Source organism: Phalangium opilio, unplaced genomic scaffold, assembly GCF_054372755.1.
Source record: "Phalangium opilio isolate 3A_F unplaced genomic scaffold, DU_Popi_V2 ptg000042l_1, whole genome shotgun sequence".
NCBI lineage: Eukaryota > Metazoa > Arthropoda > Arachnida > Opiliones > Phalangiidae > Phalangium > Phalangium opilio.
Window position 1 is genome coordinate 1,465,792 of NW_028324166.1, and position 20,116 is coordinate 1,485,907.

The 20,116-nt window shown below is 39.4% G+C and overlaps 2 protein-coding genes across 2 annotated transcripts; one reads left to right on the forward strand and one right to left on the reverse strand.

Annotated features, from left to right (window-relative positions):
* Positions 1–2,735: 2,735 nt before the first annotated feature.
* Gclm (Glutamate-cysteine ligase modifier subunit) lies at positions 2,736–6,532 on the forward strand. The gene is made up of 6 exons (XM_089836162.1): positions 2,736–3,049; positions 3,192–3,267; positions 4,576–4,632; positions 4,699–4,889; positions 5,006–5,120; positions 5,482–6,532. The coding sequence occupies exons 1-6, from the start codon at positions 2,870–2,872 to the stop codon at positions 5,640–5,642; spliced, it is 780 nt and encodes a 259-aa protein (XP_089692288.1). The 5' UTR covers positions 2,736–2,869; the 3' UTR covers positions 5,643–6,532.
* Positions 6,533–9,362: 2,830 nt separating this feature from the next.
* LOC149678158 (nuclear pore complex protein Nup93-like) lies at positions 9,363–20,060 on the reverse strand. Its single transcript, XM_089836166.1, has 20 exons — positions 19,738–20,060; positions 19,470–19,587; positions 19,322–19,384; positions 19,110–19,244; positions 18,868–18,942; positions 18,710–18,805; positions 17,887–18,026; positions 17,664–17,796; positions 14,110–14,207; positions 13,896–14,033; positions 13,614–13,813; positions 12,536–12,727; positions 12,340–12,466; positions 11,667–11,739; positions 11,555–11,599; positions 10,722–10,838; positions 10,401–10,646; positions 10,224–10,307; positions 9,695–9,765; positions 9,363–9,631 (listed from the first exon to the last, which is right to left on the reverse strand). Exons 1-20 carry the CDS (start codon positions 19,920–19,922, stop codon positions 9,436–9,438), a joined length of 2,532 nt encoding a protein of 843 aa, XP_089692292.1. The 5' UTR covers positions 19,923–20,060; the 3' UTR covers positions 9,363–9,435.
* Between the last annotated feature and the right edge of the window lie 56 nt (positions 20,061–20,116).

A 20,116-nucleotide genomic window follows, 5' to 3' on the forward strand; every position in this document is an offset into this window, starting at 1 on the left:
CATCTTAGAATATGCGTTCAAGAAAACGTGATTATATGTCAGCTTAGAAGCATTTTTAAATTGTCCTTTCATTCTTAATTGAGTGTAATATAGGCGCAAGATTATTTTCCAGGATATATCCTGGTCGTTTTTCCACAACCCGCGAGAATTTGAATTGGCACCGCTATTACTAAAGCAGTTTCGTACTGTTTTTATCAAATGCGGAGCATCTGAAAGGAAGAATAAGTCCCTTTCTTCATCAAATGCGTGAATGTTTTTAGTCCTAAAAGGTACAAATGTGGTTCCTTCATTATCAGCGCACATACGAAAAACCTTTCGATTTGTTGAAGCTCCGTCGCCAACGACCGCTAAAATACGGAATCCATTATTTTCCAAAATACTAACTGCTTCCCAAATAATTGAATATAATTCGCCGCTTGTAGCTCCTTTTGTGGGGAAATGGGCAAATGGAATCTTAATGTTGCTTGTGATGCCACGAAGCATGAGCTGAAGGATACTTGTTGCGAGAGGTGGTGCAGTAGTTCCCTTTTCTCTCATCTCAATATCGTTAAGAGTGTTATGTTGGTCAAAGACATCAATAAAACCCGTGATGTAACCAGTATCTTTATGACAAATTAAGTCTGGCTTGACAGTTATTTCATCCAAAAGAAGTACAAAGTACTTTTTGTGTTCTGGAAGGTTATCAATGTCTGTAATCTTAATAATTTCGGTGATAGCGTCTTCGTTAAATCCAGATTTATTTGTTATCGTATGTTCGTGATTATATAATGTTCTTGTTGTGGGTAGTTTAATTATTCCAGATATTTCCAAAGCTTTGTAGGCTGATTTTGATTTGTTTTTTATGTAAGAGCACCATTTAAGGAAGAAAGAGTCCCATCTCATGCCGTATTTCGACCTCTCCAATGCAAGTAACTGTTGTTTAATAAATAGGGACATGAATGATCCAGGCGCCTCTTGCTTAAGTTTCTCTTTAAAAATCAGCTTTAATCTTGACCAGTCTTGTTTCCCTTTCTCTGATAAAACGTGTTTGGGCTTGGAAGCCTTTTTCTGCTTGGCTTTCATTCTAACATCTTTGGCCAATTGTTTGCTCATGGCTTTATAACGACAACGCAGAGTTCGTAAACTTGACCGATATTTCAGACACGCAACACATCGATTCTTATTAACGGGAATGAGGCCTTCACATCTGTTGCTATAAATGGTTTTTAAATCACTTGAATAATTGCCAATTCGTTTATGCTGGTTTGGACGTCTCTCAATATAAAGTCTAACAAGGTCTTCATCATGATTTCCCGGGCAGATTTTAAACTTATCAAGTTTTGATAGGCAGTTGTATACATCAATATTGCTCTTAATCATCAAATTATTCTCAATTTTTTCATTAGCTATGTCTTTATCCAATGCCTTAATTGCCACAGTCACAGGTCCATTTTCCAAGAAAGAACAAGATAGAACAATCTTTCCATTAGTGTGCTTCGTAAACATAACCCCTTGATTAGTTTTCTCCATCGACCATGAAACAGGTGGCGATAAGATATTGAGGTCCAACACATCTTTAGATTTAATCTCCTCATAGACCTAAAAAAAGTCGCTTTGTTACGCATATATCTTTTACATTAGTTTGTATTTTCATAAATCAGACTTACATCGATTTTTCCGTTTCCTCTATTAAATGGCTCTTTTGTATCTGTAACGTCAAGACGTATTTCTTCTGCACCTGTGGTAATTCCTGTTTCTGCCTGCAAAAATGGTTTCCGAAGTTTCAAACATTAGTATTTAAAAGAAACAGTTGTATAAAATAGCTTACTTCAACAGATTTCCAAATACTACATAGAGGAATAGGATCAGGATGTTCTTGACTTGGACCTCTTAAGCCGTGAAAATGTCTTGAACAGATGTAGGTACCACGAGAAACGTTTTCTATAGTGAAATCCTTTCTGCTACAGGCATCAACCCATCTTTGACACTTCTCTTTTTCCTCCTTTACTGATGGAAACTTTACAAAAAAAATACCGGGTGCTCCTCTAATTTGCCGACTGCCCGACGTTTGTTTTGACGCGCAGGATCCATATTTACAAACAATTCGGGGCATTATTCTTGCTAAATATCGAAACAGTTCCAACAAAGGAGTGAGTTTGGTTCTTTGCCACTCTCTCCCTAAGCCTTGGACCTTCACCTTGAAACGTTAAAAGTAGCGTTATTACACATTTTGAATTCATATTTAAATAATGTGGGGAATTTTACATTTACCTTTTAATATTCCAATAATAATTGTCACGATTAATCTTGAAACATTTGGTTTTGCCGTATTTTTAAGGGTTTTTATAGCGCGCCTAAAAGTGTAACTATTTATACGGTTTACTCACTTTACTGTTTACTCCAGCAGACGCCAGAAACCGAACCGCTGGTTGGTTTACACTCAGAAACCGCCCCGACACCTTAGAACCAATAACAATCGAGCGTAAAATTTGTTTTTATAGAAATATCATGTGACCGGAAATGAGATTGTACAGAATAGCAACGTAGCCTGCTTGTTTAGCGCTACATTCCCTTTAGCACTATTAAACGCTGTAGCTTCCGCTCCCTACTTAATTCTCTCTGTTATCATTCATCAGTAATCACTAGTATTTAGAAATATTCATAATCATAATCATAAATTGTAGTATATTAAAACCGTTATGTTCAGCCCTGAAAGAAATCTTTAAAAAAAATCCGAGATTAAAACCGTTGTCTGCTAGACTTACTGCTTACACGTGACTAAATTTCTGTTTGTACTTTGAGCGTGACTCAGCGATTAAACTACGAAGTGTTGTTTATAATTTGAATTTTAAACAAATTCCTTAATTTATTTGTAAAATATTAATCAAAAATGGTTGAACAGCAAACGGAAATGTCGTTGGATAAATCCGGAGTTCTAATTGATACGGGAAATTTGATAAATTGTAAAGAAATAAAGCGCAAAACGTCGCAATCGTCTTCAGACGAATTAGTAGAAAGTTTAACGTTTACGCTAAATTCGAGTTTAAACGATAAAATTACAGTATCGAAGGTAAGTTTATACGTAATTCTATATATTATATCTGTTAAATAGTATCAGTATTCCGCGTGAAAGGTTAATTTAGGTCATGGATTATACGGGGGCTAGTATAGCTAAATTTGGTCCTTTACATATTTGCTTTTAATTTTATTAGAACGGCCGGGGTATTCTTAAAAGTCCTTATCAAACTCCAATCACGGATGAGGAAAGGAAAGACATAAAATTAACGGGTAATTTATAATTTGCATGATTCACCTTAACCCAATAAATGAAGCCAAGGTCAGGGACAGAAAGATAACCAAATACTTTCATACCATTCTTTTGGAGGATATTTAGATACTATAGACCCCCATTATAGAAAAATTCCTGATGTTTTAGACCCGATATAAAACAATTCCCAAAGATATCATTTCCCAGTACTTTATAGACCTAAAACAGAATGTTTCCTCACACTGCAGACCCGATTTAGACCATTTCCTCACACTGCAGACCAGATTTAGACCATTTCCCCACACTGCAGACCCGTTTTAGACAGTTTCCCCACACTGCAGACCCGTTTTAGACCGTTTCCCCACACTGCAGACCCGAATTAGACCGTTTCCCCACACTGCAGACCCGAATTAGACCGTTTCCCCACACTGCAGACCCGATTTAGACCGTTGCCCCCACACTGCAGACCCGATTTAGACCGTTGCCCCCACACTGCAGACCCGATTTAGACCGTTTCCCCCACACGGCAGACCCGATTTAAACCGTTTCCCCACACTGCAGACCCGATTTAAACCGTTTCCCCACACTGCAGACCCGATTTAAACCGTTTCCCCACACTGCAGACCCGATTTAGACAGTTTCCCCACACTGCAGATCCGAATTAGACCGTTTCCCCACACTGCAGATCCGAATTAGACCGTTTCCCCACACTGCAGACCCGAATTAGACCGTTTCCCCACACTGCAGACCCGATTTAGACCGTTTCCCCCACACGGCAGACCCGATTTAAACCGTTTCCCCACACTGCAGACCCGATTTAAACCGTTTCCCCACACTGCAGACCCGATTTAAACCGTTTCCCCACACTGCAGACCCGATTTAAACCGTTTCCCCACATTGCAGACCCGATTTAGACAGTTTCCCCACACTGCAGATCCGAATTAGACCGTTTCCCCACACTGCAGACCCGAATTAGACGGTTTCCCCACACTGCAGACCCGAATTAGACAGTTTCGCGACACGTCAGACCCGAATTAGACCGTTTCGCGACGCGTCAGACCCGAATTAGACCGTTTCGCGACGCGTCAGACCCGAATTAGACCGTTTCGCGACGCGTCAAACCCGAATTAGACCGTTTCGCGACGCGTCAAACCCGAATTAGACCGTTTCGCGACGCGTCAAACCCGAATTAGACCGTTTCGCGACTACTTCAGACCCGAATTAGACCATTTCCCCATACTTTAGATGCAATATAAAACATTTCCTAACATTTTAGACCTTAAATAGAACATAAATATTTGACTCTAACATCTTTTTCCAAACAACAGTTAAAGTTTTCTTGGTTCGTTTTGAAACCAATCTACTAAGAGAAGCCATAAAAGAAGGTAGACAACCCTTTCCCAAAAAAATAAAGGAACCCCGTCACAATTTCGTCCCTAAACTCGTTTTAGTTATGTCCAAACTGGAAGTCAATGTTGTAGATTCCTTAATTTTAACATTATCATCGGACCAAAGTATCAACGAAACGTGGAAACCTTTATGGAAGGTTTTAGAAGAACAAGTCGACCAGAAAAAGCTAGTCACGATTGGCGTTAGCGATTTGGATACGCCCAAACTTCAAGAACTCTTTTTATGGGCAAAAGTAGGCGCCATTTTTAAATAGTTAAGAGCGACAGAAACCATTGGCAACTTTTCCAACTCGGAAAAGAACCAGAATGGTTTATCGCTCATAAGTTTTGACACAAATCATTCTAAAAGGTGAAACCTAGCGTTAATCAAGTCAACTTGGAGTCATGTTGCGTTATGCCACCCGAAATGAGTGCCTTTGCCAAAGAAAATGATATACAGCTCTTGACCCATAGTGACCCCAAAGGTAGGCATAATTTCCAGCAACAACTTGAACCAATCTTGAGAGAAATCGGGAATTGTGGAACAGTTCAGGTCCGATGGGACGCTAAAAATGGGGGAGAAATAGTAGGAAAAATGGCGTAAAGTCAACTTCAGACGAATCCCGAAGACCGCCCGCCATTTTTCCGAGTATTCCTCCGCCATTTCTAGCGTACCACCGGACTTGAACTGTTCCACAGTTAGCGTGAATTCCCGATTTCTCTCAGATTTCGCGTGAACCAACCAAGCAACCAGCCAGCCAGCCAGCCAGAAGGGGTCAAACCAAACGTTTTACCTACTCAAAGAGCGCAAAAGTAAAAAATATAAAATTACCCCTTTCATTTCAGACCTACTTTCTTGCGAGAAATTAACGGAAACGCTTAAGCCTTTGACTAAAACGGAGGAGGTTTCCTGGCAACCCGATTGGATAGCTCGTTATTCGGCTATTGTCAAGTGTCGAGGAATTATACAAAATAGGGGTTATTTATTAGCCGCTTCTAGAAAATAGCTCTAATCATTCCAGCATAGCGCGTTAACACTCGTTTAAGTTAATTAAAATGTTAATTAAGTCACTTTTTCACACACAAATATTTATCTGTCCTTCTATAAAATTGATAATAAATGGCAGCCATGTTATTGTTAGTGTCATAATAAAACGATTACGATACATTAAAAATAATTAGGCTTATTTGGGGGTACTTGGTTATGTGTGGGACTAAAGTGGGCGGGTCAAACTCTTAGCCCCTTCCACCAATTCCACTTGGACTAAAGTGGGCGGGTCAAACTCTTAGCCCCTCCCACCCATTCCACTTGGACTAAAGTGGGCGGGTCAAACTCTTAGCCCCTCCCACCCATTCCACTTGGACTAAAGTGGGCGGGTCAAACTCTTAGCCCCTCCCACCCATTCCACTTGGACTAAAGTGGGCGGGTCAAACTCTTAGCCCCTCCCACCCATTCCCATTCCACTTTCAGTTATGTTTGTGACGTGTTAGAATGACGTCAGAGTTACTTACCTTTATTTATACCCATTTTACAGCAAAGTTTCATGGGTTCAATAAAGTAGTATTATCCAACTATAATCTAGTAGTTTACTACTACAGAGTGTTAGCCCCGGGTCTTTGGGAGGAAACCTACTAAATAATAGTATGATAATACTACTTAATTAAAACGGTGCTATAGTTTTGTTGGCTAGTTCTTATTCTTACAAGTGTATTTTTACTTTTATATCATTATGTATGACCGTGAAATTTTACCTTTCATGGTTTTGAGTGAATATGTTCATGGTATTAGTTTAGTTTTAGTCTATTTTGGAGATAATAATATAATATAATATAAAATACGTATCTTTATCACTTACTTTCTGTATTGTTTATTGTTGAATAAAATATTATAATCTTACTTCATGTTGTCAAGAATATGTTTAATTGGTGTAGGGGCGTGTCTAGAACTATTTTGGGTGTAGGGGCGTGTCGAGAAGTATATTTTGGGTGTAGGGGCGTGTCAAGAACTAAATTTTGGGTGTAGGGGCGTGTCTAGAACTATATTTTGGAACTAGGGGCGTGCCAGGAACCGTATTTTGATGTAGGGGCGTGTCAAGAACCGTATTTTGATGTAGGGGCGTGTCAAGAACTGTATTTTGAAGTAGGGGCGTGTCAAGAACTAAATTTTGGAACTAGGGGCGTGTCGAGAACTTTATTTTGAAGTAGGGGCGGGTCGAGAATTTTATTTTGAAGTAGGGGCGTGTCGAGAATTTTATTTTGAAGTAGGGGCGTGTCGAGAATTTTATTTTGAAGTAGGGGCGTATCGAGAATTTTATTTTGAAGTAGGGGCGTGTCGAGAACTTTATTTTGAAGTAGGGGCGTGTCGAGAACTTTATTTTGAAGTAGGGGCGTGTCGAGAACTTTATTTTGAAGTAGGGGCGTGTCGAGAACTTTATTTTGAAGTAGGGGCGTGTCGAGAACTTTATTTTGAAGTAGGGGCGTGTCGAGAAATATATTTTGAAGTAGGGGCGTGTCGAGAATTTTATTTTGAAGTAGGGGCGTGTCGAGAAATATATTTTGAAGTAGGGGCGTGTCGAGAATTTTATTTTGAAGTAGGGGCGTGTCAAGAACTATATTTTGAAGCAGGGGCGTGTCGAGAATTTTACTTTGAAGCAGGGGCGTGTCGAGAACTATATTTTGAAGCAGGGGCGTGTCGAGAACTATATTTTGAAGCAGGGGCGTGTCGAGAATTTTACTTTGAAGCAGGGGCGTGTCGAGAACTATATTTTGAAGCAGGGGCGTGTCGAGAACTATATTTTGAAGCAGGGGCGTGTCGAGAACTATATTTTGAAGCAGGGGCGTGTCGAGAATTTTACTTTGAAGCAGGGGCGTGTCGAGAACTATATTTTGAAGCAGGGGCGTGTCGAGAACTATATTTTGAAGCAGGGGCGTGTCGAGAAATATATTTTGAAGTAGGGGCGTGTCGAGAATTTTATTTTGAAGTAGGGGCGTGTCAAGAACTATATTTTGAAGCAGGGGCGTGTCGAGAATTTTACTTTGAAGCAGGGGCGTGTCGAGAACTATATTTTGAAGCAGGGGCGTGTCGAGAAATATATTTTGAAGTAGGGGCGTGTCGAGAATTTTGTTTTGAAGTAGGGGCGTGTCAAGAACTATATTTTGAAGCAGGGGCGTGTCGAGAATTTTACTTTGAAGCAGGGGCGTGTCGAGAACTATATTTTGAAGCAGGGGCGTGTCGAGAACTATATTTTGAAGCAGGGGCGTGTCGAGAATTTTACTTTGAAGCAGGGGCGTGTCGAGAACTATATTTTGAAGCAGGGGCGTGTCGAGAACTATATTTTGAAGCAGGGGCGTGTCGAGAACTATATTTTGAAGTAGGGGCGTGTCGAGAACTATATTTTGAAGCAGGGGCGTGTCGAGAACTTTATTTTGAAGTAGGGGCGTGTCGAGAACTTTATTTTGAAGTAGGGGCGTGTCGAGAACTTTATTTTGAAGTAGGGGCGGGTCGAGAATTTTATTTTGAAGTAGGGGCGTGTCGAGAATTTTATTTTGAAGTAGGGGCGTGTCGAGAATTTTATTTTGAAGTAGGGGCGTATCGAGAATTTTATTTTGAAGTAGGGGCGTGTCGAGAACTTTATTTTGAAGTAGGGGCGTGTCGAGAACTTTATTTTGAAGTAGGGGCGTGTCGAGAACTTTATTTTGAAGTAGGGGCGTGTCGAGAACTTTATTTTGAAGTAGGGGCGTGTCGAGAAATATATTTTGAAGTAGGGGCGTGTCGAGAATTTTATTTTGAAGTAGGGGCGTGTCGAGAAATATATTTTGAAGTAGGGGCGTGTCGAGAATTTTATTTTGAAGTAGGGGCGTGTCAAGAACTATATTTTGAAGCAGGGGCGTGTCGAGAATTTTACTTTGAAGCAGGGGCGTGTCGAGAACTATATTTTGAAGCAGGGGCGTGTCGAGAACTATATTTTGAAGCAGGGGCGTGTCGAGAATTTTACTTTGAAGCAGGGGCGTGTCGAGAACTATATTTTGAAGCAGGGGCGTGTCGAGAACTATATTTTGAAGCAGGGGCGTGTCGAGAACTATATTTTGAAGCAGGGGCGTGTCGAGAATTTTACTTTGAAGCAGGGGCGTGTCGAGAACTATATTTTGAAGCAGGGGCGTGTCGAGAACTATATTTTGAAGCAGGGGCGTGTCGAGAAATATATTTTGAAGTAGGGGCGTGTCGAGAATTTTATTTTGAAGTAGGGGCGTGTCAAGAACTATATTTTGAAGCAGGGGCGTGTCGAGAATTTTACTTTGAAGCAGGGGCGTGTCGAGAACTATATTTTGAAGCAGGGGCGTGTCGAGAACTATATTTTGAAGCAGGGGCGTGTCGAGAACTATATTTTGAAGCAGGGGCGTGTCGAGAATTTTACTTTGAAGCAGGGGCGTGTCGAGAACTATATTTTGAAGCAGGGGCGTGTCGAGAACTATATTTTGAAGCAGGGGCGTGTCAAGAACTATATTTTGAAGTAGGGGCGTGTTGAAAATTTTATTTCGAAGTCGGGGCGTGTCGAGAATTTTATTTCAAAGTAGGGGCGTGTCAAGCATTATATTCTGAAGCAGGGGCGTGTCAAGCATTATATTCTGAAGCAGGGGCGTGTCAACTGTCAGATTCAAACAGTAAACAAGTCTCACCTAATTAGTATACCGACTTTTGGTCGGAGCTGAAAAATTATTCTCTTACCTTATGATAAAGTTATGATTTTATTAGAAATTAAGTGAAAAAAAAATTGTTAATTCGATGATTAATACACAAAGCTAATTCATGAGGACCTCTAACTGAACCAATCGGGCGTTGGTATCTCCTGGCATTCTGTACGGAATCATTCCAGCAAACATGATCAAGGCGCGAGCTTGCTTCCTTAAGTACGCGATATACTGGTCATGGCCATGGGCTGTGTCATCAAACAAAAGGTTGTTGCTATTTCGAACATTTGTGGTTACTGGAGAGCTCCTGATTAAGTAATTAAGCCTAATTACAATTAGTTCATTTAGGATAAATGAACTAATTTAGTACCTGGCGTTTTTGTATTGAGTGTATAATATGTTCATGGTACTTAATAGAATATCCGGAACGTTTCTTCTAATCTATAAGTAGAAATACAGAACATCTGACGAAATCCCAAATTACCTGTCGAAATCCCGAAACACCTGTCGAAATCCCGAAATACTAGACGAAATCCTAAAATACCCGACAAAATCCCAAAATACCCGACAAAATCCCAAAATACCCGACAAAATCCCAAGATACCTGACGAAATCCCAAAACACCTGTCGAAATCCCGAAACACCTGTCGAAATCCCAAAACACCTGTCAAAATTCCAAAATACCTGACGAAATCCCGAAACACCTGACGAAATCCCAAAACACCTGTCGAAATCCCAAAACACCTGTCGAAATCCCAAAAAACACCTGTCGAAATCCCGAAACACCTGTAGAAATCCCGAAACACCTGACGAAATCCCAAAACACCTGAAGAAATCAGGAAACCCGACACTATCCACTGTTCCGCCCATTTAAATAAGTTAAATAAGATCAAACCTACCTCTTCAGTGTACATGGAAAAGGCATTAACCCTTGGCTCAACATCAGACGACTCGAAGGGAATCAACTTCAACATTTTTATCGTCTAAAACCAATCAACCATCCAAAACTCCATTAATTAATTAATTAATTAAGTCCAATTAAATATTTCTTAATTGAAATTAAAACCCGGACATACATCAAGAGCTTCCATCAGCTGCCGTGAATGATAATAGTTAAAGAACGTCACGATATCCAGCAACAAATAGAATGTTCCGAACAAATCCTTGTTATTGAGATTACTTCCGCAACCATGGGCTCTGTAGCGTTTGGCGATTTCCATGGCCAGATTTTCGAGACGGTCTCTAGCTGAACCGGGGGAACTAACTTGGGATACTACTTGACTCAGAAGCTTGTTCAATAACTCAACCACTTTTCCGTAGTTCTTAAGTTAAACCCAAAACTTAACTTAGTTCCGTATGGTTTCTAAGTCTTTAATCCTTAATTTATGTTAAAATACCTTTCCTAAGTCGTAAAGTCTAATCGCGTCTTCGTACAAGCCTTTTTCTTCAGTATCAACAGCGACAACTTCAATTATTTTGAAGGTATCGCCACCAAATTTATCAATAATACCAGGCTTAAAATAAAGAATGAATCTAAGGCCTTGGTAGCGTATTTTTAGGCCTCGGTTACGACGTTTTAAGCCTCGGTTTACGAGATTTTTAAGCCTCGGTTTACGAGATTTTTAAGCCTAGGTTTACGAGATTTTTAAGCCTCGGTTTACGAGATTTTTAAGCCTCGGTTTACGAGATTTTTAAGCCTCGGTTACGAGATTTTAAAGCCTCGGTTTTTCGAGATTTTTAAGCCTCGGTTTACGAGATTTTTAAGCCTCGGTTTACGAGAATTTTCAAGCCTAGGTTTACGAGAATTTTCAAGCCTAGGTTACGAGATTTTAAGCCTAGGTTACGAGATTTTAAGCCTCGGCTTACGAGATTTTTAAGCCTCGGTTACGATATTTTCAAGCCTAGGTTTACGAGATTTTCAAGCCTAGGTTTACGAGATTTTTAAGCCTAGGTTTACGAGAATTTTAAGCCTAGGGTTACGAGATTTTTAAGCCTAGGGTTACGAGATTTTTAAGCCTAGGGTTACGAGATTTTTAAGCCTAGGTTTACGAGAATTTTAAGCCTAGGTTTACGAGATTTTGAGCCTCGGTTTACGAGATTTTGAGCCTCGGTTACGAGATTTTTAAGCCTCGGTTTACGAGAATTTTCAAGCCTAGGTTTTCGAGATTTTAAAACCTCGATTAAGAGATTTTAAGCCTCGGTTAGGCATTTTTAAGCCTCGGCTACTTACCATTCGACAATTGTCCTCTTGCATAGAACCCAAAAGCATTTCATACTTAAATATTAAAAAATAGTTAAATCGCGATTACCACAAAATTATTCACAAAGTGTTATTACCACACCTCTTTGGTTTCAAGCGCAAGTTGACTAATACAGGACATGAATAAACTATCCCCATTTGCTCCTTTTAAAGATCTAAAACGTAACCGTAAAATTACCCTTTACAAGTGGTCCAAAATGGCGGCGAACTTTACAGTGGGGAATGCACCTGATTGGCCTACTGTTTAATAGGGAACAATTCAAGACTTTACCCGCGAGGTTGAACTTCAACCAATAACCGATTTTTATAAGCCACGCCCCCTATACATTATTCTCCAATCGTATGCCTTATAATAGCAGAAACGCCGTGATTGGCTAGAGGTTACAATCTCGCCTAAGTCGCGCTTTTCGGGAAAATTCACCACTTTACCCACAAGGTTCAACTTCAACCAATAACCGATTTTTATAAGACCACGCCCCCTAAACATTATTCTCCAATCGTATGCCTTATAATAGCAGAAAAACCGTGATTGGCTAGAGGTTGTAATCTCGCCTAACTCGCGTTTTTCAGGAAAATTCACCACTTTACCCGTAAGGTTAAACTTCAACCAATAACCGATTTTTATAAGCCACGCCCCTTATACATTATTCTCCAATCGTATGCCTTATAATAGCAGAAAAACCGTGATTGGCTAGAGGTTACAATCTCGCCTAAATCGCGTTTATTCAGGAATTCTGATAAAACTGATCACTTACCTTAGTAAATAAAAGTACTGCAGTGCTTCCCTGGGATCAGTCGTTTCAAATTTCCTGACGTACAACATTATCATTCGAGCAAAGTTAAGCCTTTGCATTGGAGGTCGGTCATTAGATTGCTTTGATACTGAACGCAATTATTCGATTTTTAATTCGTAAGATTGTACTTTTCTTGAAAATATTTGCAGAAACTTACATAGTTTCTCATGGGGAGATTGTGGCAAGGCAAGGAGACCTTGCTCGTAAAGCGCAATCGCAACATGAACCGCGTGGGTTCGCAAATGCTCGATACCGAATAGAAAGACCAAAGCAGCCTCAAATTGAGCCGTCAAAAAGAGAACGCGGAAATAGAGGAAGGGTTGTTGATAAGCATTGAAATGGGACTCCCCTGAGAATTAAACCACATAAACATAAAAGAAATGGAATTAGATCACTTGAACACCTGAGCTTTCAAATTAGTCATCCCATAGGTAAGAATTATCCTGATATGGACGTTGCTAACAGTAGCAACTTAACTCAGAAGCGAGAATACATTAACTAAGTACTGAAACGGGAATCAAAACTAAACAGAAACTGCACCTCGTTGCAAAACGCATCCTAAAGTGAAATGAATACGCGACTAAAACTGCAATCAAAACGCATCCTAAAGTGAAATGAATACGCGACTAAAACTGCAATCAAAACGAAACCGAAACTGAAACAAAAACGAGACCGAAACTGGAACAAAAACGCGACCGAAACTGAAACAAAAACGCGACCGAAACTGAAACCAAAACGCGACCGAAACTGAAACCAAAACGCGACCGAAACTGAAACCAAAACGCGACCGAAACTGAAACCAAAACGCGACCGAAACTCTAACGAAAACGCGACCGAAACTCTAACGAAAACGCGACCGAAACTCTAACGAAAACGCGACCGAAACTCTAACGAAAACGCGACCGAAACTCTAACGAAAACGCGACCGAAACTCTAACGAAAACGCGACCGAAACTCTAACGAAAACGCGACCGAAACTCTAACGAAAACGCGACCGAAACTGGAATCAAAACGCGACCGAAACCGGAATCAAAACGCGACCGAAACTGAAATCAAAACGCGACCGAAACCGGAATCAAAACGCGACCGAAACTGAAATCAAAACGCGACCGAAACAGGAACAAAAACGCGACCGAAACTGAAATCAAAACGCGACCGAAACTGAAATCAAAACGCGACCGAAACAGGAACAAAAACGCTACCGAAACTGCAATCAAAACTCAACAGAAACTTACCATATTCATCAAGTAAAAGCGTCTGCAATTTGGAAAGGGTGATTCTATCCGATTGTCCGACATTGATTTCTTCACCACTTTCGCTATCAGGGGAGATGGGAACTTGGCATAAACGCAACCAAAGATAATCCTCCAACTTATCAGCCACTTTGGTGTGATCTTCCGTGACATCGCAGCAACCCAAGATGCAATACACAATCCTAGCAACAAACGCAAAACAACTCCCACGTTAACCGCAACTTCCCCTTCCCTCCCTTCAACTAATAAAAAGTTTGACCTAACCTTTTGAAAGGGTCAGTACTAGCGGCCACCACTCGTCTATAATAAAGTCTAATCTGACTTTCATTGCTGGGGTTTAAACGCCGCTCTTCTTTGCTCATGTACTCTTGTAAGTAATTGGCAAAGTCCGCCAACAAAGGTCTTTAAAGTAATTGAAATTGGTAACTTGGTAATTACCGATTGTACTTGGCGTTATAATCACATCTAAAGGACATACCCAGTGCTTTTGGCAACTCTAAGGGCAGCGGGAATATCACCACAACGAATGCAGTAATAGATAAAAGCCCATACTGGTTGACCCTCAACTTCACCATCCTAAAAACCATAAGGAATCATCTCAAAAATCCCCCTTAATCTTCTTATGGAATCATCTCAAAAATCCCCTTTGATCTTCTTATGGAATCATCTCAAAAATTCCCCTTAATCTTCTTATGGAATCATCTCAAAATCCCCTTTAATCTTCTTATGGAATCATCTCAAAATCCCCCTTAATCTTCTTATGGAATCATCTCAAAAATCCCCCTTAATCTTCTTATGGAATCATCTCAAAAATTCCCCTTAATCTTCTTATGGAATCATCTCACAATCCCCCTTAATCTTCTTATGGAATCATCTCACAATCCCCCTTAATCTTCTTATGGAATCATCTCACAATCCCCCTTAATCTTCTTATGGAATCATCTCAAAAATCCCCCTTAATCTTCTTATGGAATCATCTCAAAAATTCCCCTTAATCTTCTTATGGAATCATCTCACAATCCCCCTTAATCTTCTTATGGAATCATCTCAAAAATCCCCCTTAATCTTCTTATGGAATCATCTCACAATCCCCCTTAATCTTCTTATGGAATCATCTCAAAAATCCCCCTTAATCTTCTTATGGAATCATCTCAAAAATCCCCCTTAATCTTCTTATGGAATCATCTCACAATCCCCCTTAATCTTCTTATGGAATCATCTCAAAAATCCCCCTTAATCTTCTTATGGAATCATCTCACAATCCCCCTTAATCTTCTTATGGAATCATCTCAAAAATCCCCCTTAATCTTCTTATGGAATCATCTCAAAAATCCCCTTTGATCTTCTTATGGAATCATCTCAAAAATTCCCCTTAATCTTCTTATGGAATCATCTCACAATCCCCCTTAATCTTCTTATGGAATCATCTCAAAAATCCCCCTTAATCTTCTTATGGAATCATCTCACAATCCCCCTTAATCTTCTTATGGAATCATCTCAAAAATTCCCCTTAATCTTCTTATGGAATCATCTCAAAATCCCCTTTAATCTTCTTATGGAATCATCTCAAAATCCCCCTTAATCTTCTTATGGAATCATCTCAAAAATTCCCCTTAATCTTCTTATGGAATCATCTCACAATCCCCCTTAATCTTCTTATGGAATCATCTCACAATCCCCCTTAATCTTCTTATGGAATCATCTCAAAAATCCCCCTTAATCTTCTTATGGAATCATCTCACAATCCCCCTTAATCTTCTTATGGAATCATCTCAAAAATCCCCCTTAATCTTCTTATGGAATCATCTCACAATCCCCCTTAATCTTCTTATGGAATCATCTCAAAAATTCCCCTTAATCTTCTTATGGAATCATCTCAAAATCCCCTTTAATCTTCTTATGGAATCATCTCAAAATCCCCCTTAATCTTCTTATGGAATCATCTCAAAAATTCCCCTTAATCTTCTTATGGAATCATCTCAAAAATCCCCCTTAATCTTCTTATGGAATCATCTCACAATCCCCCTTAATCTTCTTATGGAATCATCTCAAAAATCCCCCTTAATCTTCTTATGGAATCATCTCACAATCCCCCTTAATCTTCTTATGGAATCATCTCAAAAATCCCCCTTAATCTTCTTATGGAATCATCTCAAAAATCCCCCTTAATCTTCTTATGGAATCATCTCACAATCCCCCTTAATCTTCTTATGGAATCATCTCACAATCCCCCTTAATCTTCTTATGGAATCATCTCAAAAATCCCCCTTAATCTTCTTATGGAATCATCTCAAAAATCCCCTTTGATCTTCTTATGGAATCATCTCAAAAATTCCCCTTAATCTTCTTATGGAATCATCTCAAAATCCCCTTTAATCTTCTTATGGAATCATCTCAAAATTCCCCTTAATCTTCTTATGGAATCATCTCAAAATCCCCTTTAATCTTCTTATGGAATCATCTCAAAATCCCCCTTAATCTTCTTATGGAATCATCTCAAAAATCCCCCTTAATCTTCTTATGGAATCATCTCAAAAATTCCCCTTAATCTTCTTATGGAATCATCTCACAATCCCCCTTAATCTTCTTATGGAATCATCTCAAAAATCCCCCTTAATCTTCTTATGGAATCATCTCACAATCCCCCTTAATCTTCTTATGGAATCATCTCAAAAATTCCCCTTAATCTTCTTATGGAATCATCTCACAATCCCCCTTAATCTTCTTATGGAATCATCTCAAAAATCCCCCTTAATCTTCTTATGGAATCATCTCACAATCCCCCTTAATCTTCTTATGGAATCATCTCAAAAATCCCCCTTAATCTTCTTATGGAATCATCTCAAAAATCCCCCTTAATCTTCTTATGGAATCATCTCACAATCCCCCTTAATCTTCTTATGGAATCATCTCAAAAATCCCCCTTAATCTTCTTATGGAATCATCTCACAATCCCCCTTAATCTTCTTATGGAATCATCTCAAAAATCCCCCTTAATCTTCTTATGGAATCATCTCAAAAATCCCCTTTGATCTTCTTATGGAATCATCTCAAAAATTCCCCTTAATCTTCTTATGGAATCATCTCACAATCCCCCTTAATCTTCTTATGGAATCATCTCAAAAATCCCCCTTAATCTTCTTATGGAATCATCTCACAATCCCCCTTAATCTTCTTATGGAATCATCTCAAAAATTCCCCTTAATCTTCTTATGGAATCATCTCAAAATCCCCTTTAATCTTCTTATGGAATCATCTCAAAATCCCCCTTAATCTTCTTATGGAATCATCTCAAAAATTCCCCTTAATCTTCTTATGGAATCATCTCACAATCCCCCTTAATCTTCTTATGGAATCATCTCACAATCCCCCTTAATCTTCTTATGGAATCATCTCAAAAATCCCCCTTAATCTTCTTATGGAATCATCTCACAATCCCCCTTAATCTTCTTATGGAATCATCTCAAAAATCCCCCTTAATCTTCTTATGGAATCATCTCAAAAATCCCCCTTAATCTTCTTATGGAATCATCTCACAATCCCCCTTAATCTTCTTATGGAATCATCTCAAAAATCCCCCTTAATCTTCTTATGGAATCATCTCACAATCCCCCTTAATCTTCTTATGGAATCATCTCAAAAATCCCCCTTAATCACCTTATGGAATAATCTCAAAATCGCCCCTTAATCCTATGGAATAATCTCAAAATCGCCCCTTAATCCTATGGAATAATCTCAAAATCGCCCCTTAATCCTATGGAATCATCTCAAAATCCCCCTTAATCTCATGGTATCATCTCAAAATCCCCCTGTATTATCTCATGCAACCACCTCAAAATCCCCCTTGATTTTATGGTATCATCTCAAAATCCCCCTTAATCTCATGGTATCATCTCAAAATCCCCCTTAATCTTCTTATGTTATCATCTCAAAATCCCCCTGCATTACCTTATGCAACCATCAGATACAAAACCCCACTCAATTTCAGAGCAGATAAATCTTTCCGTGGACCTTTAATGAAGCTTATCTTACCTCTAATCCCGGATTAGACGCGGGCAATTGAACATTGAGGTAGCTATGAACCAGATTATAAGTAGAGGGAACTCCGCCCAATCGAGCATCTTGTAGATTTCCCTTCACAACAGACCTTACAAACTCCAAGTACCTTTAAGACGCAATAAAAGAGGCGTGATTAAAATTAGAATTTAATTAGTGTAAAAAGTGCAACATCCCAATTAGATTAGATCAGACTAACTTGGACTCGAGATATTTCCTGGCTTGTCCCAAAAGGGCGCTCTGCATTTGATGAGAGCACCTCAAGGCCAAAATATCTTGACCATGGAACACTGGAATGTCCGTCATGGTGCAAACCAGTTCCCAAAGGTCAATGGCGCTCTGAATAATGTTAAAATAATGAAAATGAGGAGGGTAAGTAAGCTAATAACCAGCGTGGCGCCATCGTTTAAATGATAAGGAGCAATGGGCGCCACCGTCTAAATGATAAGGAGCAATGGGCGCCACCGTCTAAATGATAAGGAGCAATGGGCGCCACCGTCTAAATGATAAGGAGCAACGGGCGCCACCGACTAAATGATAAGGAGCAATGGGCGCCACCGTCTAAATGATAAGGAGCAACGGGCGCCACCGTCTAAATGATAAGGAGCAACGGGCGCCACCGTCTAAATGATAAGGAGCAAGGGGCGCCACCGTCAAAATGATAAGGAGCAAGGGGCGCCACCGTCAAAATGATAAGGAGCAAGGGGCGCCACCGTCAAAATGATAAGGAGCAAGGGGCGCCACCGTCAAAATGATAAGGAGCAACGGGCGCCACCGTCAAAATTATAAGGAGCAAGGGGCGCCACCGTCTAAATGATAAGGATTAGTGGGCGCCACCGTCTAAATGATAAGGATCAGTGGGCGCCACCGTCTAAATGATAAGGAGCAAGGGGCACCACCGTCAAAATGATAAACGCATGCAACCAAGTGGCGCCATCTAAACGCGAACAATCAGGTGAAGTCATTTGGGTGGCGCCATCTGCCGTTTAAATTTTACAACAGATATAAATAAACACTGATACCTTGTCTTCAAGCTGTTCTTTGGCAACAGTAAGAAACTTCTGTGTTAAATTGTACTTTGAAGTCCCAGATATTACTCGTTCATTGTACAAGTAAAGCTGAATTAAATTATGGGTTAAGCATTAAATTTAAATTCCAGCTGAAATTACAGTTACTTTACCTCTTTAGAATATGCAATTTCAACACTGTCCATAGCACTTCGAATTTTCCTATCAATTTGGTCTATTCTACTCGTCTACATGAAAAGAAATTTTTAAAAAAGGGTTTTTTGATTTTTCACCAAATAATTTAAATTTAATTAAAAAAATTAAATAGTAAGTAACATTACGCGCCCCTTATTGAATTAAAACCAAATTCAAAGCAGAAAACCCCCAAAATGTCCCTAATTTTAATGAAAAACACCTCAAAAGAGCTGTATGACGTAATATCAGGAATTTGTTGTGCTTGTCCAGTCAGAGTGTCCAAGATTTTACGTTTCTCATTCTCCCATTCATTTCGTAAACTCTGCCAATATAACTTATTCGCCCGTTCAAAAGTCTGCGCGGAAAACATTAATGTACTTAAACCTTAAGCACCACTATCGATAACGGCCATTTAAAATCAACGTTACTAACCGATTTCTTTGATTCTTCAATAACAGAAAGAATAGCATTTTCTCTTTGATTTTTTAGGTATCCCTAGAGAGAATATTACATAGAAAATTGTTTAATCAAACGTTTCATTCAGTTAAATACTTGAATTAGGCAGATTACGTCTACATACTTGAATATCAGTTTCGTTAACTGGTTCTAAAGGTTCAAATGGTTTTGCTGAGCTAATTGTATCGAGTTTATGAGCGATACTGGGTAGATCATAACCCTTTCTTCCAAGAAGTATTGATCTAATTAATTAATAAACACGAAATAATAAGACTTCGCCATCATATTTAACGAGTACCATAAGTTACCATAACAACTAAGTCATCTAAGCTTGACTTTAATGTTTTTTAAAACCTTTTCAATACATTTTTAAGTTTATTATCAAAACTTACGCATTGACACCACTATTATCGCTCGAAGTTTGACCACTTCGTGTCCAAATTTGATGTCCGGCTTCCAAAATTTGACGGAGATTTCGCTGGACTCGGGGAAGTTCAGTTGGTCCATCAATATCGGCTGTTAACTGCTCAGCGTGTAGTAGAATATCTCCATACCCGGATGACTGATCTACATCCATCCTAATTACTGCCAAATTATACCACGTTTAAATTTAACTAATTTATTTTAAAAACACAGTTAATTTAAATATTCCAAGCTTGAACGTAATCTGGATTCGTAAAATCCTCGTGGGGTAACAGTTTTTTGAATATTTAGCAGACGATGCTTTTCGGACACCGCCGGCGGGTATCAGCCTTGGAAATAAGTCATAAG